The sequence below is a fragment of the Canis lupus genome, chromosome 15 (assembly GCF_003254725.2).
Source record: "Canis lupus dingo isolate Sandy chromosome 15, ASM325472v2, whole genome shotgun sequence".
In the NCBI taxonomy this organism is placed as follows: Eukaryota; Metazoa; Chordata; class Mammalia; order Carnivora; family Canidae; genus Canis; species Canis lupus.
The window spans coordinates 10568387-10593652 of record NC_064257.1 but is presented as its reverse complement, the minus strand read 5'-3'; the positions used below and the strand labels follow the sequence as shown (position 1 = coordinate 10593652).

Genomic DNA, 25266 nt, shown 5'->3' with positions numbered 1-25266 from the left:
AGAGAAGCAGGCTCCATGAGGGAGCCTGATGTGGGACTCGATCCCAAGGCCCCAGGATCACACCCTGAGCTGAAGGCAGGCGTTCAACCACTGAGCCACCCAGGGAACTCCTACAGCAGCATTTCCATGCACTTTCCACTACCCAAGCTCGTCACCCTCATTATTAGTAAGACTAGTAGAGATTATTTATTAATATAACACTGACTTTTTCAAAGGCACTGTGTAATACACTGAGATTACAGACATAGCTCCTTTAGGGAGCTGACAACCTAATAGGGAGACAGACAATAACCATACAGCATAATAAGTTCCATCAATACAAGTTAGTCTATGGACATTATGGGAGTGCAAAGAAAGGGCATTTTTCCCTCAGACTGAGAGGCAAGAGGATGATGGACAAAGGCAAAGCTTCCTAGAGGTGATACCTGTCCTGAATTTTAATAAATTATTCTTTTATAACATAAGCATTTATTCACTAGAAATATATTGTCCTTAAATATATTTTTACTGTATTACTTAAATCCATGATAGTTTTCAACACGTTTCTGGATCCAAAAGAGTATTTGATCTCTGCTCCATTGTCTGCTTGTAAGCATATGCCAATACTGGGATGAATCATTAACAAAACAACTTGAGATCTGTCCATCCCTACTGGTTGACCTGACTCCTCAATCTGGTTCAGACCAGATCCTTCTATTTTTTTTTCTCTCCTCCACAATTATGTAAACCATTGATCCTTCATTTCTAAGTATGAGGTTTAAAAACCAATATTCTTTTATAAAAATAGAAAATATCTGCAACTAGGAATGCTGTGAATATAAAAATCTCTCTCTAAAAAAAAAAGCAAAACTTCTAATTTCATTTTTCCATGTGTCATTTCTTTCAAGTCCTTCCTTGGCCCACCCAGGTAGAGTAATTCCCTATGAATTTCATCTGTACTCCCAAAGCACCCTGCACGTACTTCATATTACATATTACATATTAGCTCTATGTCTGTCTTCCTACTAGACTATGAGTATTTTGAACATTAAGTACTGTATCTTTTTCATCTTCTCATCCTCAGTGCAAAGCAGCATTCCTGGTTCATATGAAATATTCAGTAAATGTTTACTCAATGAATAAACATGAAGGAAATATACATTTCTTAAGATACTCTTTTAGGCACTTTCAGAAGTGATTTGCAGGATCTCCTTGTTTACTATTATCTGTTTTTAGCTTTTTCATTTACAAGTATATCCTACTGTTTCTTTCAGAGTCATTGTTTAGATGAATATTTAGGAAATTATACCTTCTAGCACTTCTTAAGGCTAACGAGGGCTTACTGCCTACTGCTTTAAGAAAGAATGGACCTGAATTCCAATCAGACATGGCGGCCAACAAGACTGTACAGAGTTTTACAGGAAAGAAACCTCCATTTGGATGTATAATACTGAGATTATAAACACATTCTTTGGTGGAATTGGATCCATACATTCATTTACCAAATGCTTATTTTCTTTCTTCTAGCAATTTGCAAATTTAAAGTGCTTTATTGAATGAGACAAATAACATGAATAAGCCTTTCCAGAAGACCACAATTTAGTGAGGGAGATGATAGGTACCTAATCATTACTGCTAAAATCTGATGTCTCAATTCATATTTGGAATGTTTCAAGAAATTATTCTATCCCATTTTATTTTTTTGTTCTAATACTTTTTAAAAATATTTTTAATTTAAATTCAATCTGCCAACATATAGTATAACACCCAGTGCTCATCACATCAAGTGCCCTCCTCAGTGCCCATCACTCAGTTACCCCATCCCCCCACACCCTCCCCTTCTGCAACCCTTTGTTTCCCAGAGTTAGGAGTCTCTTGTGGTTTGTCTTCCTCTCTAATTTTTCCCCACTCAGTTTCCCTCCTTTACCTCACCTCCCTTTCACTATTTCTCATATTCCACATATGAGTGAAACCATATGATGATTGTCTTTCTCCACATAATCTATTATATATAGGCTGGTCAACTTAAGTATTGAACTTAGAAAGTTATTAGAATCACTTCAGAGGTGGGAAATCCATATCAACATCACAGCAGTGTACAACAGTGACATTCTATAGACATCTGTCAGATCAGGAAATTTAACCTTATAACCACAACTGACCTTCACATTCTGATAACTTTACCAAAGCACTCACTTAAGTTCAGTATCCTTCACTTATCTTATGTTAGATTCACAGTAAACTGAAGAGGACTAATGTTTCTGTAGGTTTAACAGAGTGTTTCTGAAGCAAAAGCAAATTTGCTTGGCAAGTTCCTCCCCATCTTGGGTACCAATGTTCCCAGCTATCATGTCAGGGGGTAGTCCCAGAAAACCACTAAGGAGTCACCCCGACTAACCAGCTTACAGGCTCAGGATTTTTAAGACTGGTTGATCAGTATGAACTAGAACAGCCAGATAATGGGACCAGACAAGCCATCCACCAGGAATTTATTTCCAAACTTTTACATTTGCCATAAGAAAATCACAATTAAAAGGAAACCCACAGCAATAATCTTGTTGGTGATGCCTAGAAATCTCTTCTATATTTTCACATATTAATCTGTCATATTTAACTCTCTGGTAATATGCAAATGATGGCACAGCAACTTTTGAAATATAGCTCACTGACCAATAAATATTAGTGCAGCAATCTTCTACTGAATTGAGAGTGAAAGTTTGAGGTTTTGTTACTTAGTGTTAATAGCATCAAATGGATAATGCAGTAAATTTTTATGACAAACACCTTTGGATAAAATGTGCTGCTAAAAAAATCTAAGTAAGATCACAAAGAAACTCAATTAGACAATATATTTAGATGAATCTATGATGAGTGGCCAGAAAATTGTTGCTAAGCTAATCCTTTTTTGGACAATAAATCAGCCTAGTTTATTAAAATTTTCTTACAGTTTAATATGTCAAAAGGAAATCCACTTTTACTCTTTTTTAGGAATATCCCATTCCAATGAATTTTTATCTTGTGTATGTAAAATGTGTACTTTTCCATTTGCTTTAACAATAATAATGAGCTGTACATGAAAACCATCTACATAATTCTGTTGCTTCATAGAAATAATTGTAACACCTTAACTTAAAATAGTTTTCAATTTGTAATGGGTAGAATTCGATTTTGAGGAAGGATTGCCAAGTATCTTAAATTCCAGAAATCGTAACATTCTCTTTCTCACCTTGGTGCTGTTTCTTGTTCCTATAAATATTTATTAAAGCAAATTCCTAGATGTTTCTATTTTCAGTCTTTAATTTCTTTTCATTTTCATGAATGTAATAATAATAATGAGAAGCCATATTTTTGTAAATGCAGATTAAAATAGCCTATCATACCTCATAGTCAGTCCTGCAATCCATTGAGGAATAGCTCTTAAAGCCTTAAACAAGGCCTTTATTTTGTGTTTTAAAAAAAGTGTCATAAGGAGTTAATAGGACACAGCTGTACTGGCTCTTTCTAATAAGCAGCTTCTGTCGCTTTGGTCACCACAGGTGTCTCTGTAACCTGCAAACTCTTATTACTAGTGTATCAAAGTTGTGCTACTTAACAGACTTCTTTAGTATAACATAACAAAGCAATTACATGGCTGTTGATTGCCAGTCATAAAAAAAAACCCTCAAACACTATTTTTCAAAAGAAACTACACTGCAATTTTTTGTCATTGTAAAATAAAAGGAACTAAGGAATTAAATGGAGGAAAGAACAAAATAACAGCAGGTAGCCTGCTGAACTTAGCCACTACAGATGGTTTAGAAATAGTGTTTCCTTCTCCATCAAGTTGTGGATAAAAGGAAAGGAGGAGATTCCTTACTGCCAGTGAATGGCAAAAGATTTAGCCAAGTCTCCAGTCTATGTATTTTGCCTCATGAAAGACCTTCGATGCTGCATTTTTATCTGTTTTTGGCACTGCTTTTCATCACCTTTAACTGAGTGTGAATAATAACCTGATTTAATTTAAACAAATACAGGTGCTAAAGGTTCTTTATTTATGTATAACAGGGAACATTTCCAAGGCAGAACGAAGTCATCCTGTGAAATTTCCTAACCATTTGCTTAAAGAAATGAAGTATTAGATGAAAAAATTGCTTCAACATTCTTTTGCTTCACAATAAAGGGAAGCATCATCTTTCTTTTCAGGTTTAGATTACATAAAACAAAGTCTAAATGATCAGCAAAAGTTCAGTGAGCTAAAAAATAATAATAAAAAAACAAATCAGATTATTTCTAATTGTTCCATGTTCATTTAAATAAATTAGCTAACTACAATAGGCTTGCCTTGAAATGAATTAATTTAATCTCCCTGTTCATATACCAGCAGCCTGTGATTATTATTGTGTTAACACACCCAAAGTAACATCATTGGATGTTATGGCGACATGTGTAATTAAACATGATGAAATGTATTTCAGATGGGAAATTCAAATAGGCAAAATATGAAGAATTATTCATCAGTTATAGATATTATGATTAACAAATTAAGTAAATTTATCCTGACAGCGAGGAAAAGGATTGTTTTTCCTACCAAGAATATGGATGTGTGCAAAAGAATGGGTGCAATAAAGCGATTACATCAATTAGTATATGCTAGAGTTAAGCTATTACCAACTCCATGGACTAGTCCAGAATGTCCTGCCTTCTTCACTGGAATTATTAAAAAATAAACTCACTACTAAGACTGTATGTTAGACTTGCCTTGCTTTTTCTGAAGATTATTAAAAATACAGATTTCCTCTAATAACTCAACAACATAGGAGAACATTAGAATATTCAGTACATAGAAATGTACCATACCAGTTTTACTGCAAAAAGATGAAAACAATGTACTTTGGTTTTGTTTTTGGGTTATTCTTAGATTTAGAAATCTTTTATAAATTAAGGTATATTTTCACACTGTAAATAACTGCACATGTTAGCTTCAACAAATAGCTTTTATATAATTACATGTAATGGTAGAGAATTTAATGCTGAGGATGAAAATGTTAATGATGATAAGAAACCAAATACAATGATAACTTTTTAAAAAAACTAGAAACCCAACTTACAACTTGTGAACAACAGTATTACCTTGCTCTGTTGGTGTCCTTTGTCAGATCCCAAGCCCAGGTTATAAAATTTTGACTCAGATAAGAGACAATAGATTCAGCACAAAGCATTTGTGAGCAGAACACGTTGGTTAATACACTTTCATCATGGTGGAGGTAGATAGCAAGAAGCTTTCTCTGAAAAGAGGAGAAAAGACTGATGAATTAAAATATCCAATAACATAAGATTTCTTGAATTTTGGAAAGGCATAATTGGTCAATATAAATAACAAAGACAAAATCACATGCTACTCCCTAAAAGAGTTCCTGACACTTGGGGAGTTCCTAAAGCATTTACTAAGATGAATAAATTTGGCTTCCTTATACTTCCTTATACTAAAGAGTCTAGGATAATTACATTGTTTTAGAGGCCACTGTCAAGATTCCTGTTAACATGTGCAAGCCTATCTCAAGCAGAATATGCCATAGAAATCCATTTTCTTTAAATAAAATGGATTTACAATTCTTCATATTAAAGCATACTTTAGAAAGGGAAAATTAATTTTGAACTATTCAACTTTGTACATAGAAAAAAATACTGATTAAGATTGGTTGCCAAAATCTCTCTTAATGTATTTTTCGTTTTTAATCTGAACACGGGAAGTCTCTTCTACTTGAAAGGAAAAGGTCTGAAATGAAGTTGTGTTTTACTTCCACAGGTAATTTCAAAGTCCTTAATGTGTTCTCATATTAAAGTCCTTGTGTAAGATCATGTAACAGCTAACTGCCAATGGAAGGATGGTAGAAAATAGTTCACTTCACATGAATTCTTTCTAGTCTATATTTCAGAAAATGTCCCTGTGGTTTCTCATACTGAGAATTATTCCTTCCCCTTTGCTTGATAAACTTCCTTTCAAGAAATGGCATTTACTCTCTTAAAATAGTGTCCTCTGTCATACTTGTATGGTCAATAAAATAATTGAAACTAAAAACTGAAATTGAGCAACACAATTTGCAACATGTCAGCTTTAACAACAATAATGACCACGATGATTAAAGAGAGTTTATATTGTTATTGACTAATTTCTTGGTGCTACCTTGTAGAAGAGCGGAGTTTAAGAACAGTCAGTTGCAGGAAATGGAAAGATAAAATTTTATGGTAAATACAATGTACACACCAAAATGTGAAATTCTGGCAAAGGAAAATTTTAAAGAAGCTTAGGGTCTTTCCCTTCATATTAAATAAGGATGTAATGATAATGAAAAATTCAGTGTGGGATACCAAAAAAAAAGTAGGCCATTTACAGAAAAATATAAGGTTCATATTGATGAAAGAATATTGAAATTTGATGCTTAGAATTATACTGATAAATAACTCAAATTATAAAAATAATAAAAAGGTAATCATTTAAAATATTTTCTTCAAAGGTAAATTCTGTACTAGATGAGGGTAGCCAACGGTATATAGGTAGATTAGGATTCTAAAAGCATCTACTATGAATAGGAGGCAGTTAGTTACATACCCATTATCTACTTTAATTCCCAGAATAAGCCCATAAAGTAGTTTATGCTCTAACTTTATGAGCATACGAGGAAACTGAGGTTTAGAAAGCAGACTGACTTGTCCTAAATTCTACCACAACTAGTAAGTAAGCAGTACAGTTGGGATGGGAACCTGGATTGACTGACTCCAAGCTTCGTATTCCTTCCTTGATACTACAGCAGTAGTAGAAAATCAACCATCAAGGCTTGGAGCGCTCATAGAATGTGAAGATGCCAGACTGGCCACTGTTCATATAGGAGTGCTTCTAGGGCCTCAGAGACAACAAGCAATGGGAATAAGGACAGAATTCCTGAAGTAGAAGTAGAAGTAGCTTAATTACTCCAACAGTAGCTGTTTCCATGTTTCAATTAATTTAATCCTTCATTTGACAAGCATTTGTTGAAATGCGGTGTCAGGTCCAGTAGGAAGCAATAGTGATAAAATGTGAGCAAGACAGACTCAAGATCTCTTCATCCAATGTAGATGTCTGTAGGTAAGCCAGAAGCTGGCTTCTAGGAAGTTTGTAATCAGATACATAGTTGAAGAGATACTTATCTGGTAAATTCCTACTCATCCTTTAAGTCTCAAAGCAAATGCCTCTATGCAACCTTCCCTGACTCCCTTAGGCAGAGTTAAGAGCTTCCTTTTCTGTGCCTCTATCTCCTCCCAATTAGTATCATCATTGTTTACCAGTTTCCCCTCTAGACAAAGTCTCTCAAGGGTGAGACTGAGTCTCTTTCAGTCTTTGCATCCCTAAAAGCCAGCATAGGTCTCAGCATGTTTGATGAAAGAAACATGAATGCTGATTATCCACCCCCTAGCAAAAAAGACACCAAATGGCAGCAGCATGCCAAACCACTTTCAGTAAAAGAATCTAGAAATCTGCAGCTTTGGGGAAAGGAACGTGAACCTGGCAGCACTAACAAATTCAGAGCTCCTCTTCTTAGGAGCTCTCGAGCTGAATAGACAGAGGGATGTCAACCTCTAATTCTGCTTGATCGTATCTCAGCAACTACATTTAATGAGACACTGGGAACAAGAGAGCTGTCCACTTTTAAATCAGCATATTTCTAACCAGACAATGGCAATGGCTAAATCTTTAAAATGCCCATTTCTCTCAAGAATGCTGCAATGGAACATTTAGACTTTGGGAAAGAGATTAGCGATTTACATTGCTATCTCACTGATTTAATTTAAATGCTCTTCCAAACCAAACACACATGTGCCGAAGAGGCTACTAAGAAACCCAACATGCAGAGTTCCCTCTAAGTGCAGCCGACAGTGTTGACTGAAACTAAACTTGGAAATCCAGGGCACTAATGCACAATATCAAGCAATAAAACAGCATCTCTTTGGCAATATTTAATTTAAAAAAGAAGAAAGAGGCAGGCGAAGATCAGGCACTGTCTGTTTTGGAGGATCAACCGTTCTGCATTTCAAAGCATTGGTCCCTGCAATATCCAGGTTACTGTGCTAGAATCTCGACTATTATATCGCAGTTGTGAGAGGGAGGGCAAAGATGTGTTTACTCAGTGATTAGGCCCTTAGAATAAGCCTCTAGCTCCTAGAGAGACAGCTCACTACTTATTCATTTGGGCCAATTCACAAAGCCTAGGAAGATTAAACATCCATGCTGAGAAGACAAGCGAATGCAGACGGTGAAAAAGAAATAAAAATTCTTTAAAAACTCTGAGATGACTTCATTATTTTTCCACAAGGAAACTTTAGGAAAGTGTTTAGTTAGAGAAAAACCCACATTGACCTCTCTCTAAACCCTTAATCTTTCCTTTGTGGTGGCATTGCTTTGTGGTAAGCGACTGGCTCGCCTCGCCCCTCTTTTCACTGGAAGCTGAGAGAAAAAAGGCTCTGGAGAAACAGTTTTCGTTCCAGGGACACAAACCCCTGACACTGTTTAAACATGAGATGCCAGGAAAACACACCTAAAAAAAATTCTCACTTTAAGCTCTAAACTGTGAGAAAGGGGATGATAAAGAGAGTAATCAGAAGAGAATCTTCAGGCTGGGGGGACTCCCATACTAGCTTTGAAAAGGGAAATGGAATAATCTTAAAATGATCTTTTCTCTCTAACCTATTAAGCTTTCAATAAAAAAATTTTCTTCTGCTTTTTTATGGTAGTAATAAGTAAAATATAAAACTCTTAATAATATGAAAATACTACTAAATTTGGGCTACATAAATTCTTTGATTAGATTATAGGAACAGCTAAATGAGCCTCAGACTCACATTCTGATTATTTTATTGAGCTCAATTAAACACAGGCCCAAATAGTGAGAATTGAGTTCAGCATATCAGAAAATAGTTTTTGTGAAGCAAAAGCATCTAGTATAGGGGAAAAGCAGGAAAAAATGTTTTGTTTTCCATTACTATAACCATTTTTCCCTTTGGCCCATTAATAATTTAGTTCAATAACATTTACAGAGCGCTGATTTGTTAGTCACTGAGAACATAAAGATCAATAAAACAAAGTTTCCTTGTCCTCAAAGAGTTGGGGTGGTGGTGTCGGTATATGGGGAAGCAAAAATTTAATTGCAGTACCACATGACAAGTGACAAGATTAGGACATTAAATTTTTTTTTTGTCTTTATATTTGGCAGAGAGGTTTTAAGTCTGGTAGACAAAGGCAAGCAGCCCAGCTACACTCTCCTCAGCCTCCCTCTTTGTGATCTAGGTTTTGGTAACATATTGTAGAGATAAAAAAGCTCTGTGCTAAATCCAGTTTTGCATTACCAGCTGCGTGACCATGGGGCAAGATGGGTGTTTGTTTCAACTGTAGATAAGCAGGTAATGTGCCTACTTTACAACACCTGGCCCATAGTAAGTGCTGAATGAAATGTAGTGGTTAGAGTGAAGATTCCAGAACTATCCATGCAAAATAAAGGTTTTGAAAGCAATTTCAAGAGAAATGATAGCCATGAAAATATATTAAAGATTATGAAGTTCTTTCATTTCTACTAGCAATAGTGTTTGGGATGCTAAACTTGTCCCTGCCTTCCGGGCCTCACTAATCTTCACATTCAAATCCAAGAGCTAAGGTACTAAGTTGATGCTTAGGAAATGCCATGCTGACACCAGCCAATGTGACTTGGCCTTGAGTTATAGTAGCTATTGTATTTAGACACTTAGCATTGCAGAATCATAGAACATCAGAGATGAAGAAATGAGCTAAGTCTCAAAATAAGCCAAGCAGAGCAGACACTCAGAAAATATTTGCTGATGGACTGAAAAGGAAGTTTTCTTGTTTCTTTTTGAGTACCAGAACATCCATAATCTGTGTTTTCAATAATTTATGGTTGATAGGATAATTTCTATAAATGGTGGTTCATAAATTTTTCAGTAAAATTTTGGTTTTTGGTGATTTTAAAATTTTTCAGTTTAAAATACATTAAAAACAAAATAATTTCCTTTATATAAATTGGGACCTGACTTTATTTCTGTTTTCTTCCTTTTTTTTATCATGATTATCATCACCATCATTACCAGAATCACATCACTATTTTTTGTTTTTGTTTTAAGTTTGGGAATGGTTTATGAATACAAAGACCCGATACACTGATACAACAATAAACACTCAGTTATCCTCTATCTAGATTTATCATTTACTAACATTTTGCCATATTTGTTCTATCATTCATCGTATGCTTCCTACCCTGAAACATTTAAAGTTGCACACCTCTTGACACCTCCACCTTAAATACTGCAGGGACTGTCTCCTAAGACACAAGAACATTTCCTTACACAACCATACTATTTTTATCATGCCTCAGACATTTAATATTATTACAATATCATCTGATATAAAGTCCAAATTCAAATATCCCCAACCACCTCAAAATGTCCCTTACAGTGTCTTATTTATTGTCTTAAAACCAGGCTCCAATTAGGATCATTCCAGTACACTGCTCACTTCTATAATCCTATTCCTATATATGAACGTTCATAGACCTAGCCCAGCATCCAACCATGACTCAACGTAAGTACAAGGTGAGAATAGAGGCAGGGCAGCATGAAGCCATGCCACCTGGTTCAAATTCCTGCTTTGCCATCTCCTAGCTATGTGACCTTGGAAAAACTACTTCATTTTTTTGTGCTTTGGAAGCCAGGTAGCTCTGGAGGTCAAAAGTTCAACGTTCTGTCTAGGTAGGAGTGGTAACTTCAGTGTTAGTATAGAGGTGGTCTAGGGTCTAAGCACACACACTGATTGGCTGCTTCTTTATGAAGGGAATATTTGAGCTAAATTTTAAAAGCAGGATATAGTAACTAACTTATCTTTGATTTGAGCTAAATTTTAAAATTAGATGACAGTGAAAAAAAGAAGAATGAAAAAGAGAAGAAGCAAAGAGAAAAGTTTGGTAATGCCCAGTAATGTCAGTAGCCTGATATGTTCAAAAAACTCCAAGCTAGTAAGTTTTAAAGAGTGAAGAATCAGTGTAGATTGATTTGTGGAAAGAACTGTTGACACTCTGGAGTTTTGGCTCCAAAGCTGAATTCAGGGACCGATAGGCAGCAACGAATTGGAGAAGTTCTAAAAGGAGACAGCCAGATATTGAAGGTGAGGTGATGCCAGGATGATGTCTTTTTCCTCTCACTTCCTGAAGGAAATGTTGGGATAGCACTCTGAAATCTTAAGGATGCAAATGTCGTTGAGCCTCATGTAAAAATAATTCTCATATGAAAGTCACAGGTTAAACAAACATAAAAACCCTAAAGTAAAACCAAACTCTCTTCATAAAATAAGCTGACAAATGTTCATTGGGTACAGAGCTTTATCAGTTTTCATTGTTCAGACTGTAATACTCAGGTCATAAAATATTTTTGAGGAAAATAACATGTGACTAAAGTTTTTACAAATAAGGAAATTAGAAGTTCAAGTGATGGGCTACTACAGCTAACTGGAGAGAGGCAGGCAAGCTTTTGGGGAGGCTGGGAGAGGGATTATGGCAGAGGCAAGAAAGTAGGCAGTTTCAGGCCAGATCAAAGATCTCATCCCATTGGTTTTCCAAGTGAACACCTAGAAGCAGTACCAAGGACTAGAAAAGCAGCCTCATAAGAATGCAGGCAGGATTTTTTTGATCTTCTCTTCTGAGAGGAATAACACTACCCTGGTTAACCACTGGCCTGTTAAACAGGTAGAAGAACATGGTACACACTTTGAAAGGCAATGGTACACAAACACTTCCTTGTCCTAATTTCAGACTGCTGAGGAAGAGAGAAAGGATCCATACATAGCCTATTGATCTCATCATTTCCATACTTCAGGGGGTGGGGGAACCACAGCAATAAAGAACTGGAGATAAATTAACAGTAATTTTTAATTTAAAATATATTGATAATAATCACAAGAATTCTAATGATTTTGAACATGTCCACCCACAAATTAAGCATATAGAATTGTAGTAGCTTTTAACTACTCATTTAATAGGAATGGTGGAAACTTAATCGTCACTAAATATTTCCCACATCTTCCTTAATGAGGAAATCTCTTACATATTTATTTTAAGGTGGATTAATGGCTGATTGAAATAAAGAACACATTTCTCAGCCTCCATTTAAACAAATGTGGCTCTGTAACCAAGTTCTGGTTAATGTAAGCAGAAGTGCTGGTTCAATCCCCTGTAGTCATCCAGAATCATGACATAGCCTGAACTGTACCACACAGGAGAGCAAATGATAAAAGGAACCTGAATTTCTGACTCTGTAATACTACCATACCAGGCCTGGACAGACTACCTCTGAACTTCTTGAAGAGAATAGAGAAATTAACTTCTATTTCATTTAAGCTACTATTAATTTTTATTTTTGTGTTACAAGAACCAAACCCAATCTTAACTCTTACAATAGACTATTAGAAATCCTTAGTCAGGGATGCCTGGGTGGCTATGTGGTTGAGTGTCTGCCTTTGGCTCAGGGGGTGATCCTGGGGTCCTGGGACTGAGTCCTGCATCGGGCTTCCCGCAGGGAGCTTGCTTCTCCCTCTGCCTATGTCTCTGCCTCTCTATGTGTCTCTCATGAATAAATAAATAAAATCTTAAAAAAAAAAAAGAAATCCTTAGACATACATAAAAATGCTAGTGCATGGAACTGTACTATTAACCCAGAAGATCTAAAGAAAAGACATACAGTTATGGACTTGTTTGTGGCCCATAAGACACTCACAGCTTCCAATGGGCCCTGAATTACACTATAAAGGACTGTAAGTAACACTGGCCTAATGCAAATGACCTCACCGGCCATTCAGAAAGTTCCATCTTGTACATCTGGTTGGTGAGAAGAGAGGAGGGGACCCTGTTTTTGAAAGGCCAAGTAGGCATGAAGGCAAAAGAAGACACAGAGAAGGGAGAGTATGTGGTCCACTCCATTTAACCCATAGAGGATAGCCTACTGGGATTTGTAAAAGTGAAGTATACATCTATCTGAAATGCTCTGTGTGCCATGTTACATATATCTGAAACCCAGGATGGTTGAAGTCATAGCAGGTGGTTGGTCTATGTATTTTGCATTTTTTATAATCTATGTACACACATTATTTTTATAACACAAAAGGAGATATACACACTGTTACACATCTCACTTTTTTCACTTCACAGAGTATCTTGAACATCTTTCCACATTAACATATGTAAAGTGGCTTCATTCTTTTAAATTGTCAAATAGTATTCCACTGTGTGAATGATATTTAAAGTATTTCCAATTTGATATTATAAACCATGCTATAAGAAGTATCATTGTAATTATCTTATTTCTCATATGCTTAGGTACACATGCAAAAAATTTTTGCTATTATGATATGTGAAAATAAAGTATTAGTGTAATTTTAATCTGTATTTCTTGTATTATGGAAGATACAAAGCATCTTTTCATATTTTCTGTGAAGTACCTGCTTGTACTGCTTACCTATAATGGGTTGCTGTCTTACTGATTTCTGGAGTTCTTCATAATTGTATTTGCTAGAAAAATTTAAGTTTCCAATATCTTTAATACAGATACCATGCACTACTTAACATCAGAAATACTTTTGTAAATATAATTCCTTAAAAGACTGTAAATGACAGTTTTTATATAGAAATATAAAATCAATAGTTTCTATTGAAATGCTCCATAAAAGAAAGTCCAGAACACATTAGCACAGGTCTACGTCAGAAGCAGAAGCAGAATTGTTCTCTTCAGTTTTGTTAGGCACTTCAAGGAGGGTGTGGGAGAATCAGGATACTAGAAAATACATAGGTATAAAAAGGTACACAAAAGCTAACAGGCTGTGAATTCAGGAGGCAAAAAGTTTGTGAACTACATTGTGCTATTACTATACTATGATTTTCTAGCCAGTGCCGGACATTCCACAATTATAACATACATAAATGTATACAGTTGTTCAGTCTCACTGCCACGAATTTCTCCCCTCTAATCTATCCTATAAACTACTACCACATTGCTTATATCTATGGTACAGGTCTGACAGTGTCACTTTCTTCAAAAACTTTCCAAAGCTAACCACTGCCTAGGAACAACAAAAATCTTTAGCTGGACTTCAGGGATTTCCATAATGAAGGTAGACCCTGTCTACTTCTTTACTTTTCAGCCCTATCCTTTACTGCTCCATTACAAGTACCATACATACCAATTCAACAGCCTATTCTTCTCTAACATGTGTATCTGAATAACTTAGTTATTGTTAATGTAAGGGCTCATTTTCCAAGGTGGGTTAATTGCCAAGATATTTTTAGCTCCATTTCAGAGAAAGTAAAATGGAGGCTTACATAGCTCAGTCTCAGGCCTAGTTTTCAATCCAAATTTGCTTGATTTATTCAATGTCCACCTACTTATAAGCAATCTTAAGATGTCTCACATACATTTCAAAGATGTTTTACATATGTTAATTTCTTGTTAAACAATCTTGTGGGGTATTACAGCACAAATTTTCAAATGCAGAAATTGATGATCAGAGGAGAAGAGTAATCTGGTTAACAGGACATAGCTAGTAAACGAAAAGCCGGAACTCAAATATAAGAATTTTGATTAGTACGCTTTGTACCATACCTCTTTATTTTTAACATTTAAGATTAGATATGAAACAGATTTCTTGAATTTAAAACTGAAATACTATAGAGATCTACCTTAGCTTTTAATCCTTTTAAAACAAGTAATATGAATAACAAATACATTCTAGGGCCAGGAAAGGTCCTTTGGGAGAAATGATACAAATATAGATAAAGCCCATAAATGGAAATCAGCCTTGCTTTTGATATTTTAATAAATTTCACCTATACTGCTTTTCAAATATGCTTAAATTGTTTTCAAAAAGATGGTAAGTAGTAGTACATGGATATTTTTTTAAATTTATTTATGATAGGCACACAGTGAGAGAGAGAGGCAGAGACACAGGCAGAGGGAGAAGCAGGCTCCATGCACCGGGAGCCCGACGTGGGATTTGATCCCGGGTCTCCGGATGGCACCCTGGGCCAAAGGCAGGCGCTAAACCGCTGCGCCACCCAGGGATCCCAAGTAGTAGTACATTGAGAAGAATGTTTTACAAAGCAGCATATCTTAAAAGTAATTTATTAAATTTTTAACTAATTAAAAATCATTTAACTATGGACACTAAAAATTTTTAGAATTTTAATCAGGAGGTTGTGATATAACTCAGGAGAATTAGAGGCAAATTCAAAATATGGTGCTAACAATATACTGTTTAGTGGGAACATCTCATTATAGAACAGCATATTTGATATGGTTTAATTTATATAAAACATGTCAACTTTTTTACTGATATACATATTTGGAGATTTTTAAAAAATCACATTTAAAAGTAAAATAACATTTAATAGTGATTATTTTCAGGCTTCAGATTATGTGGTAACTTGTTTTTTACTTTAAATGGACCTACATTATTTTCTTTTTTTTACAACAAATAATTTATTTGTAGAATGGACATACTTAACAAAGTATATTAGCATCATTGTTCTTATCTCCCACGTATGCAGGATGCTGTCATAGCTGTCATATAAAATTACTCTGGAGACAATGTCTGCCTTTAAGGAATTTAAATTGAAAAGAAAACAAAGACAAGATGAACAGATTGGGCATATTCTCTAAAGCACAAATAAGTTTGTCTCTTTTTTTTTTTTGGATAATGGAGGGCTAGAACTCAATCACTATAGCTATGGCTTCAGATTTGTGTAGAACTTATTTTTCTTAAAAAATATAGATCAGTGATATTAGATTTCTTTTTAACATGATAAAGTAGAAACAGCACTATTTTAAAATAACCTGATATTAAAAAGTAAATGTAAATAAAACTGATGGCAAATATTGTTAAAGCAAAGAACTTAGTGCTATATAAATGCTCATAGTGGTTCTCAAAATTCCTTTCTGGAACTGTTCTTAGAATTAGTTCATGAATTGCATGAATAAATCAGTTTTGTTATTTTACAAACATGTCTCAAATTAGTCTAAAACTGCTTCACAGCACATTAGCCATGATGCTGGGTGCATTTATGGATAGCATCCTAATTTAATCCTCAAAAAAACCATATTATTATCTCCCTTTTGTTTTTTTTTGTTTTTTTTTGTCCTGAGATTAGAAATAGGCTGATTACTTGTTTGGGGCCACAGAGTTACTGAGTGAGAATTTAAGAATTAAGCACTGCTTTCCTTAACTTACATGTAATATTTGGAAACATCACTAAGTCTGAAATCAAGATTTAAGGAAATATAACAGGATTACTGATATCAAAGCCGAGTCTCCCAAGGGGATGCTAGGAAAGGAACAATCCTTCACATGGGAGATAAACCCTGGCACTGAGATTTTTATTGCTGTTGATTTTTAGTTACTACAAATGTCTAATCATTCTATAAGTGTACTTTTTGTTTTGTACAGAATTCAAAGGTAGCAAGAATGAGAGGTGGGGAAGCTAGAAGGAGAAAAAGAGTCTGTTAAGAAACTCCTAGGGAATCATGGTGTGGCCGGTGCTAATGCTTTTGCAACCTTAATTACAGTGACTAACCATTGGCTCTCACTTATCTAAAGATGAAATACAAGCTTTATTCAATAAATATCTCTTAAATGACAGGTAATGCCAGAGAATGCCAGCCCCTTCCATGCCTTGGCCCCTGCTGATCTTCCCAGCCTCATGCCTTGCAATCCAACTCTCTATCTTGCATTTTTACTCTTGATCTTAATTTTTTGGTTGTAGTTCTCTCATTTTAATCTTGCCTTTGCTTTTGACCTTTTTTTTTCTGTTTAGAATTCTGCTATTTGGCTAAGTGTGACTCATAAGATTCAGTTCAGATACACCTTCTCAAGAAATCTCCCTAAACTTTCTAAGGTAGATGAAGTACCTTTCTTCTTTGCTTCTACAGCATAGTATACTATATGAATCTGTTGCTTTATCTTTCCCCATTAGACTATGAGCATCTCAAGGGCAAGGAAGCTCTATTATTGCAGGTCCTTAGCAATTGTGTGATAAATATTTACAGCCCTCAACTGAGTGAACATGAGAGGAGACATAAAACTGATGGACCAGTTGCCAGAAGTCAAAACTCTGTCACAATACACTTAAACACAAGACCTTAGAATACCTGTTTTATTGAAGTTGGAGCTCTGCTTTGGACAGTGTTTTAAATTCCTCATGAAAAAGGAAGAAAGAACTATGGGCACTCTCATCACCAAGTGCTCTCAAACAAAATCAGTTTGAAGCAGTTTTCATTAAGATGGATTGAATGTGGCATCGTGAGAAACACTTTATCAAATGTAGTGTTTTACTTAGTGATTAACTATATACCAGTTGATGAAGCTCCCCAAATCCTTTGTAATCCCACCACTCCAATAAACATTTAATGAGTATATAAGTTCAAAAAGCCTAGCAGAGGATTTAAACCTTCAATCTTGTTTTTATTTACTCTTGGAACTCAATTTCTCACTTCAAGTGAAGAATGCTGGTGCTTGAGGCTCATCTGTTGCCCTGGTAAAATTAATGTGCCTCCCACAGTTTAAATTAAACATGTGATATTTAAGATGAAAGAAATTTAGTCAGAATGCCACAGTATTGGTCACACTTGCTTTTCAAATATGTGAACAACAGCAAACTGTTTTCTTAAAAATGATTCACTCACAAGTTTTAAAAAATAATATTGAAAAAGATTTGCTTTAACTCTCTAATGTGAAATCTGAAAAGGAGAAATGAAACTTCTTTTCCATAACTGAATCCTGCAGTATAGTAGTTACTGTTGAAAACTGAAATATAGTGATACAATGTAAATCATACTTACTTGTGTTAGAGTTGGGCTCTTATTTGGACTCTAGTACTTACTACTGATGTGCTTTTGGTTAAGTTGTGTTGTGTTTCTGAGCTTCCCATCTATACAATGGGAATATTGATATTATATGTCCCTAAGTTCAAATGAGATACATATAGGAAAAATGCTCTATAAACCATACAGCACCATACAGATCTGTAGTAGTAGTACTATTTCTATGCATACATAGTTCTAATTAAAAGGGCACACACAAATATATAAGGACATATATATATATATATATACACACACACATATATAAATATAAGTATGTAAAGAACATATATGTATGTATCTTGGCTGATGGTCATAATAAATGTAACTGCTTAGATTTAATTCTGAATAATTTATCCACCATCTGGATAAGTTTTACTTAAGTTTACAGTAATGTAAATAATGCATGAACTGTTGTTCTTTGACTTGTAAAGAGAAATGAAAAAAAAGTCTTGGACAAGGGGAAAAAGATAAAAACAATTTAGGAGTCCAAAGAGGTCAATGGATTTCGGTACAAATCTAACATGAAGCAAAACATTTAATTACATGAACCAATGACTTTCATTTGTTAAAATACTAAGACCCTCATCAAAGGCAAACAACCGTTTCATTAGAAATATCTACAAGTTAAATAAGCAGGAATTTATTCTCCTCTGGGGATCATCAAATGCCAATTTATTATATAACACAGTAAAAGTTCTTTTGTCTATTATATACTGTATATTTACACAAGTTTCTTCATTTAAAGTTATAATATTTAAGGTATACATAATATATCTTACGGTAGCTTTTTAAATGGGATTTAAAAGATATCTATGGGGATCCCTGGGTGGCGCAGCGGTTTGGCGCCTGCCTTTGGCCCAGGGCGCGATCCTGGAGACCCGGGATCGAATCCCACGTCGGGCTCCCGGTGCATGGGGCCTGCTTCTCCCTCTGCCTGTGTCTCTGCCTCTCTCTCTCTCTGTGTGACTATCATAAATAAATAAAAATTAAAAAGAAAAAAATAATAAAAAATAAAAGATATCTATTCCTATTTGGGAGCTATAGTTTAAGTCACAAAGTCCCTAACATTTTCCAATTACTTCAACTACTTTCAACTATATTTATGTCAAATAGAGGATTGTTTAAATATCGTAGCATGGTCATACAAGGAGAGATTCTATAACCATTAGAGTCCTGTTTTAATGAAGTAGCCAGTATTACTTACAAAGCAGTCTTACAAAAGAATTTTGACCTGAATATAATAAAGCTTTTAGACCTACTATCCACTTCTCAGGAAATACAGAGATAGAAGAAGAAGTTAAATAATACCACAAGGAAGCAATTATACAGATCCAGAATTTAGAACAGTATAAAATAGCCATCTAGATTATTTCTTCACAAAGCAAATGTTATGGGGGCGCGGGAAGGCAGGGAGGATGGGTGCTTGTTTAAAGGGATTTAAGAAATCTAACCATCACATGGTGCCTGAGTGGATCAGTCGGTTAAGCGTCAGACTCTTGATTTTGGCTCAGGTCATGATCTCAGGGTTGTGAGACTGAGCCCCACAATGGGCTCTTCCCCCAAAGTCTTCTTGAGATTCTCTCTCTCCCTCTGCCCCTCCCTCCAACATGCTCTCTCACACACTCTTTCTCTCAAAATAAATAAATCCTAAAAAAAAAAAAAAAATCTAACAGCCAAATATAATTTGTGTTCCTTGAGTAGACTGTGGTTTCAAAAAAATAGTTAAAAAGACATTTTGGAGACAGCTGGTATATGAATATGTCAATATGACAGCTGAATATGTACTGGATATTAGATGATATTAGAGAATTACTGTTAATTTTGTTACATGTGATGTTTTGTTACAAATAGATGTTTTTAGGTGTACGATATGTAATTTAACAAAAATATTGAATATAAAAAGATATTCTAGATATTTTCATGCAGTTTTAAGTTTTAATCATTTCAAAAATTTAACTGCTACAAACTTTAAAAAATCACGAGAAACTTTTTTTATATTTATTTTTATATATTTCAAATGATAGATTTTATATTTATTTTCTGTTCCTGTCAATGTGTGCCATTTTCAGTTAGAGAAGAACTAAAACAAAAATTTGTCATAAAAAACTAATTCATCAAAATCACAAACCTAAGTAAGGGTAAAAAATGTAAATAATCACATTTCAAATGCTACTCTTTTATAAATGTGTGGCAGTTAAACTTTTAAGTTAAGGCTTTTATCTCCATTAAAACTTTGGGATGCCTGCAAATAGAAGAAGCAAATATGGCAAAGTTATTAGTTATTTAATCTAGGGATATGGGATTTAGGTGTTTATTGTAATATTCTTTTTACTTTTCCTGTATTGAAAATTGTTTTACTACAAGGTTAAATATTATAAAATATAATTAAGCAAATGACCATGTGATATTAAAAGATGAAAATAAACTATCTTAACAGGTTTATAACATGACTCAGTAATATTAAATATACATAAAAACATTCATCAAATACATTTAAAAATATGGAAAGAATGAGTATGTATCATACTTTTAATTGTTAATCTGTGTTAGAATATTTTCTTTTTGCTTTTCAGTATTTTCCATAAACCTGCATTTTGGAAACTATAAACATATATTATTGTAAATACTTATTCAAAAATAACATCCATTTTATATAAATTTAATAATTAAAAAATAGATTAGCACAGCATTTGTAATGGGCAATTCCACTATTCTTGTGGTAAAAAACTATTTGTTTCTTATTTCACTTTATTAAACTGTTATTATTGCTCTAAGTTTGATCACTGATTATTGTCAATTTTTAAAATTTGCTTAAAATCAAATTTTCTTTATGCCAGAGTTTAAGATAAACAGGAAACTAGAAATTTCAGAGGCATCCTTGCATTTTATTCTCAAAATTCCTTGCCCTCTTCAAGTCAAATAACTTTCCCTCTACTTACTTCATCTACACACTATTTCTTCCTTCCCACTCTTTTATCCTTTATTCATTAGAGTATTTAGTATGTATAGGGATGTAAGGTACACAGTCACTGCCAAAAAGAAAATCAAATCTCTTCAGAAGACTTGTATATAGAGAATAGAGAATGATAAGCAATATGTTATATGTAACAGTAAGACAAGCAGAGGGTATTATTAAAAGTACTAAGGGGTAGGCACAATAGTGAGGATAGTGGGAGAGTCAGGGATAGTTAAGTTTCAGAGGAAGAGTAGAAGGTAACCAGGTAAAGGGCAGAATGAAGGCATTCCTTATAGCAGAGAAGCATGAACAAAGAGTAAGATTATGGGGAAACACAAATGGAACATCATTGCTAGATTTATTAAGTGTAAAATAGGGAATGGGAAGAGCTAAAACTGTGCAGATAAGGTAGGAGCCAGATTATTAAGGTCTCTACTACTGGGTCAACATATAAACAAAGTGATTACTTAGAATCTTCTTGGTGAAAATGGACCTTCTGAATTCTTGCTATAAATGCCAATCTATTTGACTTCAAGATCACAATGCCCATTTCTATATTTTTGCTGTTGAAAGTGACTTTTGAGATAAAAATATTGCAGTTATTAAATATATCCTATTAGCTGGAATCATTTTGGGAAAAGACTGAAAGACAAATCCTTTACCAAGACCCTGTCAATCAGGTAACTGAAAAGAACATACTCATGTAGCCTAGTCCCTTCTAAGCATGTCTACTTTTTGTTCCCCTATAAAAAACTCCTGTTTCAGAGTCTGACAGGGCCATCTATAAGAGCCAGCAACACCCTATTGCTCCTCTGAAATGGGCATCTTGGTGAAGATTAGGCTGGTAGATGAACCACAAACAAAATCAAGTCTTCAATCTGAAAAAACGAGAAAACATTAAGCATTGCCTAAGGCCTGGTGGTAAACCTATGGGATGCACTTTTTAATCAGAAAAGATAAAACTGCACTTACATCTCTGGCTTTCACATAGAAGGCCTCTTGAAAAGCAGCTTCTAATGAGCCAATAAAAAATACAGGATGGCAGTCACCATATCTATAGGAAAAATTATGTCTATTAATTTAAATACATTTCAAATTGCCTCAAAGTTTCACAAGTCTAATTAGCATCTTTTAAGTAAATGTTGGGACTAATGCCTCTTAAGTATAAACCAAACATCAAACATTCTTTTAAAGGTTTGGGAATGAGCTTCATTAGTTCATAGAGTTCTTCTTGGCCTATATTGATAATGTTAGAATATTGTAATTTTAAGAACATCTAGCAAATGGACTTATTAATAAGTGCTACAAAACACCATGCCATTTATAAGTAGGAATTCCTGGTTATCTACTTTCCTAAGATTTTCCTTACAGTAAACTTAACTTTTCATTTTATTAGTTTATTTATTCTGGAAGTCTAACAGAGAGGGAAAAACTTATATCTTTTGCAAAGTTTCCAAATTATATTACATTGGAAACCAGAACTAAAGAGAAATATCATTTACAAAACAAAAATTTAGGGTTAAAAATTTAAATCTTCTTTACTTAAACACCTTATAAGAATCTCTAATGCATATAAAACATTTCAATTAGACTCTTAAGAATAACAGTTCAAAAACAAAAATTAAAAGAAAAAATTCACTTACATTTAAAATTTTAAAATTATTTTTATATTTAATATTTTAAAGGATATTTTACTTATCCTAGGATATACCAAAAATTAGCATCTTATAACCTAGTCCCTTTGGGAATATAGGGACTCATAAATTATATATTGATATATATTATTAATATATTAATTAGTATCCATTTATTTTATTTCTATAAAGATATAGAGATAAGATGAATACATCTCTGAAGTGGCATAAATGGCTTACTAGTTATCCACATTGAATAATATGTGTTAAACTACCAGGACTATATAAACTGATAAATGTATCCTTTGAATACTTTACAGAGAAATTAAAGACAATCTATAATTAAAATTGCCCCATAAAAATTACAGTAGCATTAAAAAACATCAGTTTTATGTAGTTAATGTCCTAACCCTACCTTGAAGAAAACTCTGCTGTAAATTGTAATAAGGCATCTCCTTCATTTTCTGCGTTTTCTGGCACTAAAAAACAAACAAAAGAAAAAACAAAAACAAAAAAAACAAAACAAATAGACACAAAAAACAAACCACATAACATCTAATCCCACATATAAGAAATATATTTAATCAATAAAGAGAAAATAAAATTAAATTTTAACTTCTGTGATATATTTGAGGAGACATTTTAACTTGACATACATTAGAAGATCACATAAAACCTTAAAAAGGAACCTTGAAAAAATTCCAAGCTCATAAATTTTGGAAAGCCAACTGACACAATCCGGCTAAGCATTTCAAATGTGTCAGTAATCAATTAGGATTCCAGTGTTTTCTTAAAATGACATCTTGTGATTAAATTATATAAGAAAGGATCTCAAATTCTTTTAACAATCTTATTTATAAGGAAGATGGTCAATTTTAAGTAAATATCACATCTGTTTGTGCCCAAGGGAATTCCCTGATTTCACTGAGTAAATGAGCCATTTAAGGATTTATTTTAATGGTAATTTTGCATATAGTATCACTTGTGATTATATATCATGTAAAGTTAAAAAGAAGGGGATGGCACATTTAGTTTACCCTTTTTTTCCTTCCAAAGGTGGGACCAGTGAATGGAAAAATGATATTATTCTTAAAACTGATATCTCCACTAAGATGTGGGGAAACAAGTACAGTCATAGAAGATATAGTTATTTGTTATCCACCTCAAGGTTTAAAGTAAAGAAACTCATAATAATTACATATGTGAAACATAAGTTACTCATTCCCTTGCATTTTTAATGAATTTTACATAAGCATTGGGAATTGTCGAGCTTAATAAAACCAAAACTAAAGAGGCTGTGGTTCTAATGAATAATGTGTCTACTTGTTATATTTTCTCTCTTCAAACCTGGAAAGTCAATAAGAGATTTTTAAGTTCATTGTTCTTCATAAGTTTCTGCAGTAGGAAGTAGAATTATAGTGCTAGACCCAAAGAGCTATTAATACTCACTCATTGGAGATTTTCTCAGGGCAGAAGATGCCATGCCGAATACATCTCCATCATCCACTCCAAATTCGGAAGCATCTTCAAAATCATCTCCATCGCTATCACTAACCATATGAACATCGGTGCTTTGCTATTTAAGAAAAGTCCTGATTAGTTTTATATTGACTTTAGGAAATCAAATTCCAAAATATAAGTTATGTAATCACAACGGGATATAAGTATTATAATAATTTTATTAAATAAGAATCCATTTGCTAGAGTAAATTTTTCATTTTAAGGCTATGTATGGGGATCGCTGGGTGCCTCAGCGGTTTAGCACCTGCCTTCGGCCCAGGGCATGATCCTGGAGACCCAGGATCGAGTCCCACATCAGGCTCCCTGCATGGAGCCTGCTTCTCCCTCTGCCTGTGTCTCTGCTTCTCTCTCTCTCTCTCTCTCTCTCTCTCTGTATCTCTCATGAATAAATAAATTTAAAAAAATCTTAAAAAAAAAAAAAAGAAATTAAGGCTTATGTATATTTCTAAACTTGCTGTGATAACCCTAAACCAGGTTGGAACCTGAAGGAAAATGAAGAATGCTTACAAACTCAATGAAGACAGCGATTTTTGTCTGTTTTATCCCCAGAAATAGTGTACAATTAAGTGCTCATAAATGTGGAGATGGTTATAATCAGAGAGGTCAAAGACAAAGCAAGCTATAAGAGTCTTTTAAAAAGCTCACAGTAATCTCTATTTCAAACTTGCCACATCCTTACTGCAAGCGTTCTCAAATTTTTCATTAGTGGAATATGGTACACTATTCTGAGTGTTATTGGAGATAATATGAAATATACTATATAAAAAGCTCTTTGTAAAGTGCAGGCTATTAAATATGAGATGTGCTTCTATTCAATAAATATTTGTTGAGAATTTACTACATGCTGGGCACTGATAAACATGTTCTGTTTAGGGATGCCTGGGTGGCTCAGTGGTTGAGCATCTGCCTTTGGCTCAGGGCGGTCCCGGGATCGAGTCCCATATTGGGCTCCTTGCATGGAGCCTGCTTCTCTTGTCTCTGCCTCTCTCTGTGTGTCTCTCATGAATAAATACATAAATAAAATCTTGAAAAACAATAACAAAACATATTCTGTTTATTTTGTTTTCAGCAACATCAGTTGAGATTTAAAGTATTACAATTAAAAACACCAACTTCAAAATATGAACTAAGCTGCTAATCTCTAGGTAAGAATGGAATTTCAAAAATACTGAGATCTAAAACATCCAAACTGTGAATACTGACAAATATTTATGTCTTGGATGAAAAGGGGGTCTCAGCAAGATATCTGGCTAAAAGCCT

General features: G+C 34.2%; 1 protein-coding gene across 5 annotated transcripts in view; it reads right to left on the bottom strand.

Moving 5' to 3' along the window:
* The window catches only part of FAF1 (Fas associated factor 1), a 460703-nt gene that overhangs the window by 113686 nt on the left and 321751 nt on the right, over positions 1 to 25266 (bottom strand). For all 5 annotated transcript variants that reach the window (XM_025420121.3, XM_025420122.3, XM_049094402.1 and 2 more), the window contains 4 exons: positions 23935 to 24061; positions 22901 to 22964; positions 21824 to 21905; positions 5089 to 5243 (listed from right to left, as the gene is read on the bottom strand). In XM_025420121.3, the coding sequence (XP_025275906.1) occupies positions 5089 to 5243; positions 21824 to 21905; positions 22901 to 22964; positions 23935 to 24061 (428 nt within the window). The remainder of the gene's footprint in view (positions 1 to 5088; positions 5244 to 21823; positions 21906 to 22900; positions 22965 to 23934; positions 24062 to 25266) is intronic.